This window comes from Gigantopelta aegis, chromosome 5 (genome assembly GCF_016097555.1).
Source record: "Gigantopelta aegis isolate Gae_Host chromosome 5, Gae_host_genome, whole genome shotgun sequence".
In the NCBI taxonomy this organism is placed as follows: Eukaryota; Metazoa; Mollusca; class Gastropoda; order Neomphalida; family Peltospiridae; genus Gigantopelta; species Gigantopelta aegis.
In genome coordinates, this window is record NC_054703.1 from 39,799,630 (window position 1) to 39,810,099 (window position 10,470).

Below are 10,470 nucleotides of genomic sequence, written 5' to 3' on the forward strand. Positions count from 1 at the left end.
CATGATGGCTACCTCGAGTCTCCGTCCACCTTTATAAACAGCTCGGGTGTTGTCAAGTGCGACCAGTACTTCCAGTTCTTTGGGAATAACCAATCGGTGATGTGCAACTCTAGCGGACAGTGGATGGGACCAGATGGGGAATGTAAACGGGTGGAATGGAGAAATCAGGTGAATTGACGTACCACAAAGTCCTGACCAATTCATACCTCTCTATTTTTAGTTATTATATCGGGTGCCCCCCCCCCCCCTAAAAAAACCCCAAAAAAACAACCCAAAAACACACATACACCCACACACAACAAATACACATACACACACACACACACACACACACACACACACACACAGACACACACACACAGACACAGACACACACATACACACACACAAACACACACTCAACACATTCAACACACACACACACAAACACAACAAAATAAAACTCGAAACTTGAATATGGAATTGTATAAACATGAAAGTGTACAGTTCAGTTTTATGTTTAACAATCACAGAATGTAACTAACGACATGCTATTTATGATGGTTTTTATTCAGTGGATAGCACAGGGCTACAACAACTACAGTACCTCGTGTTCGACCTAAGATGGCGACCACGAGATCTCTTTTTCATATATGTCGTCATGACGTTTACATGAATTGCGTCTTACTAAACACCGGACAGTAGCTACCGGACAGTAGCGACTAGATAACTGTATTATTAAACAAAAAGTATGTGGACTGTAAGTTTGATATTCCACACCCATTTCTATGTGGATATTTGCCACCTGCAGGGAAAATGTTAAAAGGACATACTTAAATTTTTAAACACTAAGGCATATTTTTCACTATTAAAGCCGTTTATGATCACTGAAATCAAACATTACATATATTTTATTGTTTAGATAATCCATTTCCATATACAACCGAAGTTTTTCTGGTCATCCTGATGTTTCTAATACCGCAAAATGCATTTTTCATATTTTTTAAAAACGCACGTGCCTCTGAGAAATAACAGTTATGGAGTCCTGTTTTAGTCACAACGTCACAGACTGTTGTTTCACTCACTTGCAACGTTATACAAATGTGTTACAGGTTTGTAACTTAACCAAACTTAGCGTCCATTGATACGGGTTGAAACTAGGGTCTGCGGCTTGTAACGTTATACAAATGTGTTACAGGTTTGTAACTTAACCAAAATTAGCGTCCATTCATATGGGTGGAAACTAGGGTCTGCGGCTTGTAACGTTATACAAATGTGCTACAGGTTTGTAACTTAACCAAACTTAGCGTCCATTGATACGGGTTGAAACTAGGGTCTGCGGCTTGTAACGTTATACAAATGTGTTACAGGTTTGTAACTTAACCAAACTTAGCGTCCATTGATACGGGTTGAAACTAGGGTCTGCGGCTTGTAACGTTATACAAATGTGTTACAGGTTTGTAACTTAACCAAACTTAGCGTCCATTGATATGGGTTGAAACTAGGGTCTGCGGCTTGTAACGTTATACAAATGTGTTACAGGTTTGTAACTTAACCAAACTTAGCGTCCATTGATACGGGTTGAAACTAGGGTCTGTGGCTTTAAGGCAATAGGTCAAATATTGTTAAAGTAGCAAAACATTCACAATTGTAAGTAAAACAATGGCGACGCTCGTTACACTATCGCCCTTGTCTGGCGTCGCATTTATTTTACTGAAAATCAGAGGCGAATCTAGGGGGACTAGGGGCCTGCCCCCCCCCCTAAATTTTGCGACAGTTATAAATGTATTGATGAAGGGGGGCGATCCCCCTCCAAACCTCCCCCAAAGTTCCCTTGGCATTCCGCCTCATGTCATTGTGTTATTGCTATGCATGTAGTATACATTTATTATTGACTTTTATCGATTGTAATCCGTTGCTACTTACCATTTCCCGCGGCTACAAACTGTATATGTTTTGTTTTGTAATCCGTTGCTACTTACCATTTCCCGCGGCTACAAACTGTATATGTTTTTGCTACTTACCATTTCCCGCGGCTACAAACTGTATATCCGTTGCTACTTACCATTTCCCGCGGCTACAAACTGTATATGTTTTGTTTTGTAATCCGTTGCTACTTACCATTTCCCGCGGCTACAAACTGTATATGTTTTGTTTTGTAATCCGTTGCTACTTACCATTTCCCGCGGCTACAAACTGTATATGTTTTGTTTTGTAATCCGTTGCTACTTACCATTTCCCGCGGCTACAAACTGTATATGTTTTGTTTTGTAATCCGTTGCTACTTACCATTTCCCGCGGCTACAAACTGTATATGTTTTGTTTTGTAATCCGTTGCTACTTACCATTTCCCGCGGCTACAAACTGTATATGTTTTGTTTTGTAATCCGTTGCTACTTACCATTTCCCGCGGCTACAAACTGTATATGTTTTGTTTTGTAATCCGTTGCTACTTACCATTTCCCGCGGCTACAAACTGTATATGTTTTGTTTTGTAATCCGTTGCTACTTACCATTTCCCGCGGCTACAAACTGTATATGTTTTGTTTTGTAATCCGTTGCTACTTACCATTTCCCGCGGCTACAAACTGTATATGTTTTGTTTTGTAATCCGTTGCTACTTACCATTTCCCGCGGCTACAAACTGTATATGTTTTGTTTTGTAATCCGTTGCTACTTACCATTTCCCGCGGCTACAAACTGTATATGTTTTGTTTTGTAATCCGTTGCTACTTACCATTTCCCGCGGCTACAAACTGTATATGTTTTGTTTTGTAATCCGTTGCTACTTACCATTTCCCGCGGCTACAAACTGTATATGTTTTGTTTTGTAATCCGTTGCTACTTACCATTTCCCGCGGCTACAAACTGTATATGTTTTGTTTTGTAATCCGTTGCTACTTACCATTTCCCGCGGCTACAAACTGTATATGTTTTGTTTTGTAATCCGTTGCTACTTACCATTTCCCGCGGCTACAAACTGTATATGTTTTGTTTTGTAATCCGTTGCTACTTACCATTTCCCGCGGCTACAAACTGTATATGTTTTGTTTTGTAATCCGTTGCTACTTACCATTTCCCGCGGCTACAAACTGTATATGTTTTGTTTTGTAATCCGTTGCTACTTACCATTTCCCGCGGCTACAAACTGTATATGTTTTGTTTTGTAATCCGTTGCTACTTACCATTTCCCGCGGCTACAAACTGTATATGTTTTGTTTTGTAATCCGTTGCTACTTACCATTTCCCGCGGCTACAAACTGTATATGTTTTGTTTTGTAATCCGTTGCTACTTACCATTTCCCGCGGCTACAAACTGTATATGTTTTGTTTTGTAATCCGTTGCTACTTACCATTTCCCGCGGCTACAAACTGCTATATATGTTTGTTTTGTAATCCGTTGCTACTTACCATTTCCCGCGGCTACAAACTGTATATGTTTTGTTTTGTAATCCGTATATGTTTTGTTTTGTAATCCGTTGCTACTTACCATTTCCCGCGGCTACAAACTGTATATGTTTTGTTTTGTAATCCGTTGCTACTTACCATTTCCCGCGGCTACAAACTGTATATGTTTTGTTTTGTAATCCGTTGCTACTTACCATTTCCCGCGGCTACAAACTGTATATGTTTTGTTTTGTAATCCGTTGCTACTTACCATTTCCCGCGGCTACAAACTGTATATGTTTTGTTTTGTAATCCGTTGCTACTTACCATTTCCCGCGGCTACAAACTGTATATGTTTTGTTTTGTAATCCGTTGCTACTTACCATTTCCCGCGGCTACAAACTGTATATGTTTTGTTTTGTAATCCGTTGCTACTTACCATTTCCCGCGGCTACAAACTGTATATGTTTTGTTTTGTAATCCGTTGCTACTTACCATTTCCCGCGGCTACAAACTGTATATGTTTTGTTTTGTAATCCGTTGCTACTTACCATTTCCCGCGGCTACAAACTGTATATGTTTTGTTTTGTAATCCGTTGCTACTTACCATTTCCCGCGGCTACAAACTGTATATGTTTTGTTTTGTAATCCGTTGCTACTTACCATTTCCGTTGCGGCTACAAACTGTATATGTTTTGTTTTGTAATCCGTTGCTACTTACCATTTCCCGCGGCTACAAACTGTATATGTTTTGTTTTGTAATCCGTTGCTACTTACCATTTCCCGCGGCTACAAACTGTATATGTTTTGTTTTGTAATCCGTTGCTACTTACCATTTCCCGCGGCTACAAACTGTATATGTTTTGTTTTGTAATCCGTTGCTACTTACCATTTCCCGCGGCTACAAACTGTAAATTCAAAAACTAAATTTGCCAAGAATGTTGACATTGATTTCCCTTCATCGTGGTTAAATTAAGGTGATATAATGGCAGTTTTTGGTTTCCCGAAATGAACATATTTCATTTATATATTTTCATTTATACTGTTGCTTGGTGCGCGGTCGGTCTAGGATCCATCCATGTCGGTGGAAATTTTGGGCTAGTTCTCATTCCAGCCAATGCACCACGACTGGTATATCAAAAGCCTTGATATGTGGTATCCCACGTCTGGGAGATGTTCGTGAGGGCTTTACCTACACCTCCAACCAAGCGGTAAACTCAACTTGTTGAACAGATTCTAAAATATATCGTCGTGTATGACAGGCTTAAGATTCGTATACACTGAATTTAGCTCAGTCGGTTGAGTGTTCACCTTAGGTACTTTCGTTGTAGGGTCGAACCACCTCGGTGGATCCATTCAACTGATTGAGTTTCATCTCGTTCCATCCAGTGCTCCACAACTGGTCAAAGGCCGTGGTATGTGCTGTCATGTCTGTGGGAAAGTGCATATGAAAGATATCTTGTTGATAGTCTAATGGGAAAACGTTTCCTCTGATGACTACGAGTCAGAATTAGCAAATGTTTGACACCCAATAGCCGATGATTAATTAATCAATGTGCTCTAGTGGTGTCGTTAAACAAATACAACCTTTAACTCGTGCGTCTGCGTTCGCTTGATGCGCAGCGGGTCTGGGATCGATCCCCGTCGGTGGGCCTACTGGGCTAATCCTCGTTCCAACCAGTTCACCACGGCTGGTATATCAAAAACCGTGGTATCTGATATCCTTGTCTTTGGGATGGTAAATATAAACAATCCCTTGCTACTGACGGAAAAATGTAGCAGGTTTTCTATCTAAGACTGTTTTTCAAAATTACCAGGTGGTTGACATCCAATAGTCAATGATCAATAAAGTAATGTGCTCTAGTGGTTTAGTTAAACAAAAATAAACTTCAAACTACGGCTTGCGTTTTGGGCATTTACGCCATATTCGATTATTTCAAGGTGCCGGCCTCGGTGGTGTCGTGGCTAAGCCATCGGATATAAGGTTGGTAGGTACCGGCTCCCACCCACTAACCACTAATAAATTAACAAGTAAACCCCCTGTCCTGGACAGACAGCCCAGATAACTGAGGTGTGAGCCCAGGACAGCGTGCTTGAACCTTAATTGGATACGAGCACAAAAATAAGTTGAAAACGAAATATTTCATTTGTATCCAGGCTAGACGTTTTCATTGAAATTAATGTATTTCTTTTCTCTTTTTTGTTTATTTTTTTTTTTTTTTTTTTTTTTAGCCAGACCATAAGCGCGCACCGCATCCATCTATATGTAGTCCCTATATCGTTTTAAGATGACGAATTATTATGATTATTATAATAATAAGCTATTGATGATGGTGATGAAGATGGTGGTGATGGTGGTGATGATTTGATTTTTTGTGATTATGGTGATGATGATTGATGGAGGTTTATTGATTGATTTTTTGATGGTGAGCCAGACCATACGCGCGCACCGCATTCAATCTATATGAGCCTTTAAACTGTATGTACGTCCCTATATCGTTTTAAGATGACGAATTATTATGATTATGATTAAGCTATTGATGATGGTGATGAAGATGGTGGTGATGGTGGTGATGATAATGATGATGATGATGATGGTGATGGTGGTGGTGGTGGTGGTGATGATGATGATGATGGTGGTGATGCTGATGATGGTAAAGCTGCTGCTGCTGATGATGATGATGATCGTGATTATGATGATAATGATGATGATGGTGATGGTGGTGATGATGATGATGATGGTAATGCTGATGATGACGATGATGATGGTGGTGATGGTCGTGATTATGATGATAATGATTATGATGGTGATGATGATGATGATGGTGGTGATGATGATGATGATGGTGGTGATGATTGTGAATGATGATGATGATGGTGATGATTGTGATGGTGATGTGGTGACGGTGGTGATGGTGGTGGTGGTGAATGATGATGATGTGATGATGGTGGTGACCATGGTGACCATGGTGACGGCGGTGACGGTGATGATGATGATGAAGATGATGATGATGTGATGATGATGATGATGATGATGGTGGTGATGCTGCTGCTGCTGATGATGATGGTGATGGTGATGATGATGATGATGGTGATGGTAAAAGCTCGTGATTATGATGATGAATGATGATGTGATGGATGATAGATGATGATGATGATGATGGTAATGCTGCTGCTTATGATGATGATGATGGTGGATGGTGGTGGTGATGGGCGTGATTATGGATGATGATGATGATGGTGGTGATGGTGATTATGATGATGGGTGATGGTGGTGATGATGATGATGATGTGGTGGCGGTGGTGATGGTGGTGATGATGGGTGACGGTGGTGATGATGGTACTGATGATGGTGATGGTGACGGTGATCGGTGACGGTGACGGTGATGATGTGATGAAGATGATGATGATGATGATGTTATGATGATGCCGGATGTGATTATATGGTGATGATGTGGTGAGGTGATGGTGGTGATGAACTGGTGACGGCGGTGACGGTGATTGGTGATGAAGATGATGATGATGATGATGATGATCATGTCAATATACATTTTAATAATTATATTTCATATAAAAAAAATTAAAATAATTCATTTCAGTTTGGCTGTGAGCTTCAACAAAATGTGGAACATTAATATGTACATGGATTTGAGATTTGACTTCCTTGGCGACGTGCGTACCACGATCTTTAGTTATCAGGTTGATTTGTCATGGGGTCGAAAGCAAAGAATCTCAAACCCGTTTCCATTCGATGAATCTGTCGTCTTCATTCTCCAGATACGGCGACAGGCGAATGTGTTGAAGGTATCTAAAGCCGTTCACATTTATTTTCTGTGTGTCTCTCTGTGTGCGTGTGTGTGTGTTTGTGTGTGTATGTCTCTGTGTGTGTGTGTGTGTGTGTGTTTGTGTGTGTATGTCTCTGTGTGTGTATGTGTGTGTGTGTCTGTGTATGAATGTGTATGTGCGTGTCTGTGTGTATGTGCGTGCGTGTGTTTGTGTGTATGTGTGTGTGCGTGTGTGTGTATATCAATGTGTTTGTGTGTGTATCTCTCTCTCTCTCTCTCTCTCTCTCTCTCTCTCTCTCTCTCTCTCTCTCTCTCTCTCTCTCTCTCTCTCTCTCTCTCTCTCTCTCTCTCTCTCTCCCACCCAGAGCTTTTAACGTATCAATTGGTAGGTGTAAGACCACTACACCCTCTTCTCTCTCACTAACCACTAACAATTAACCCACAGCCCAGACAGACAGCCCAGATAGCTGAGGTGTGTGCCTAGGACAGCGTGCTTGAACCTTAATTAGATATAAGCACCAAAATAAGTTACAATAAATATCTCTCTGTGTGTGTCTCTCTCTCTCTCTCTCTCTCTCTCTCTCTCTCTCTCTCTCTCTCTCTCTCTCTCTCTCTCTCTCTCTCTCTCTCTCTCTCTCTCTCTCTCTCTCTCTCTCTCTCTCTCTCTCTCTCTCAGCGTGTGTGTCTGTCTCTCTGGTTGTCTTTCCCTCTTTCCTTCTTGCTCTCTGTCTATCAACTGTCACGACGGAGTTGGACAACTCAGCAGTTGCGTTGTAATTTCCTTCACTCCTGACGTTCAACGGATAATCCAGTTTTACCAGTTTAGTTAAACTAGTTTAAAGTGTAAGTGAATTAATGAATAAATGAATGAATGAATTAATGAATGAATGAATGAATGAATGAATGAATGCAGGCCAAACAAACGTTCCGGAATTTTCATTACGTACTCGGAATTTCGGAATTGATGCCAAATATCCGGATGTTTTTTTTAATTCACTCAAATTAGTTTTTAAGCAACTAATTCTTATTACATTTTACATTCTTAGAATTATCTTTATCACACATTTCAGCCTGAGCCCCGTTCTTCTGTCTAGTGTTGTGCTATTACCAAGGCGTGTGTCTTTTGTTAACAGCCGACCAATGGAAATGTCGGGTAAAGTGAAGCCATATATGAAAAACAAAATCTGTATTTTGTATTATCGCGGAGTTTATGTATTCATTTTAAAGATATTTTAAACATCATGTTCCTACGGGGCAGGCATCGGTTCTATGGCGATGCATGCAATTTTGCCACCGTGGATCAAAACATGAATACATTACAGAAGAACGCTACGATCGTACAAAAACAAAACAAACCGAACCCACAATTGTCTTCATTCCATTGGCTTTCATATGCAACATTTCACTAAATAATATTTGGCCACCACTAATATACGACGCATCGATGACATTAATATACCTACCGATGTTATTTTATTCAAGTTAGTTAAACAATAACGCGATTGTTTTTCTTTACATAGGCACCCCAAAAGTGTTACTCTAATAGTAATATAAGCGTAATGCAGAACTACAGCCAGTCTTAATGTGGGTAGCAGACATTTCGTCTCCGAACCAGTTCGCCACAAATCGGTTCAACTCCACTAAATGCACATGATGAAATACTGCACATCTGACTATGTATCTACATAAACATCACACTGGTCCCAAGTTTGTTTGTCACTTTATTGTTAATCTGTAGGTGGGAGTCTTAAACTGTAATATAATATGTGCTAATAAAGTGGGTTTTTAAAGGGGGTTTTGTGAACCTATTAATGATTTTTGGTGTGTTTTTGTGGGTGGGAGGGAAGTTCCAATTCACATATAAATAATTATATACTCATTTGTATTGTCATTTTGCAAATATATGTCAAACATGACATTTTTCGCGCTGGTTAAAATTACTTTTATGAAAATGATGTTTTCGCGTGCTTTAAATTATTCTTTTGAAAAGGGCGTTCGCGTGCATAAAAAATGAAAATATCAGAAAATTCCGGAAAAATAGTTCCGTTAGGTTGGTCGTCCTCTGAATGAATGAATGAATGAATGAATATCTGTCCAACAACACCCAGTAGACCGAATGGACGTAGAAAGTGTGGTTCTTTCTACGTCCTAATATTGTTACATACCCTCTATAGAGCTGGTATTCAAAATTTGTGGCACCATATTTCAACTGTTTCTCAACCGAAATAGTCATTATTAACAAAATAAATCTTCCAACGACAACATAAACAATTTGCCCGCCATTTTAAATTTGCTAAATAGAGGGAAGCAACTCGCCCTGCAAATTAAGAAAAGTATTGACTTAATGTGCGCCCTGCACTACAACACAGAGCATAAAAATAGAGATCGGCTAGTGGGTGTCAAACAAAGGCAAGTACGTCAATATGATTGTTTTCATTAAAGGGACAGTCCTCAGTTTGCTGCAATGTTTAAGATGTTATCGACTAACAGAGACGTTTTAACGATTGTAATTACAATAAAATATTAGTGGCTATATATTAAACGTGTTTCTGATCGTTCTAATATGTGTACTAGGGTAAATTTAATTTTATTTCCTAAAATAGTTTTTAAACACAAAATCCAGTTTTAGCTTCTTACAAATATTAAGATTTCCAGAAACACATTGAATATACAGATACTGATATTCTAAATAAGAAAATATATTTAATAAGTAAATTTAATCGTAGAAATATTTTATTAGTCGGAAACATGTTACAATGCAGCAAACTCAGGAATGTCCCTTTAATGATTTTAAAAATTGCAATTCACAGTTATTGATTAGTGTTGTTTTTCGTATTGCAGATTATCGTGGACGGCGTCCCGTTCTACGACTTCACGGCGGCAACGCCTATTGAAGAAATAACAAGTGTTGAAGTCAGGGCTAATGTCTATATTTACGAGCTCAATTTCAGATACCCGGACTCAAACCAGCTCTCATAAGTCAGAGAGTTAAAACAGGGAGAACGTAGACCTCCTCCCAACCCCATAAGTCAGGTTTAATGTCTATGTTTACGAACTCTCTTTCAGATACCCGTACAGTTAAAACAGGGAGGGTTCAGATCCACCCACCAACCCCCACTCCCTCCCAATAAGTCACGTTTAATGTCTATAATTATGAGCTCTCTTTCAAATACCCGGAGAGTTAAAATGGGGAGGGTTCACACCTCCACCACACGCCCTCCCCATAAGTCAGGTTTAATGTCTATACTTACGATCTCTCCTTCAGATATCCGTAGCGATAAAACGGGGAGGGGTCACACCTCCACCACACGCCCTCCCC

The 10,470-nt window shown here is 39.8% G+C and overlaps 1 protein-coding gene across 1 annotated transcript in view; it reads left to right on the plus strand.

Annotated features, from left to right (window-relative positions):
• The window catches only part of LOC121373768, a 27,219-nt gene extending 17,055 nt beyond the window's left edge, over positions 1-10,164 (plus strand). Inside the window, exons 7-8 of the mRNA XM_041500523.1 lie at positions 6,966-7,170; positions 9,993-10,164. Coding sequence (XP_041356457.1) covers positions 6,966-7,170; positions 9,993-10,130 — 343 coding nt within the window. The 3' untranslated portion in view covers positions 10,131-10,164. The remainder of the gene's footprint in view (positions 1-6,965; positions 7,171-9,992) is intronic.
• Positions 10,165-10,470: the final 306 nt, after the last annotated feature.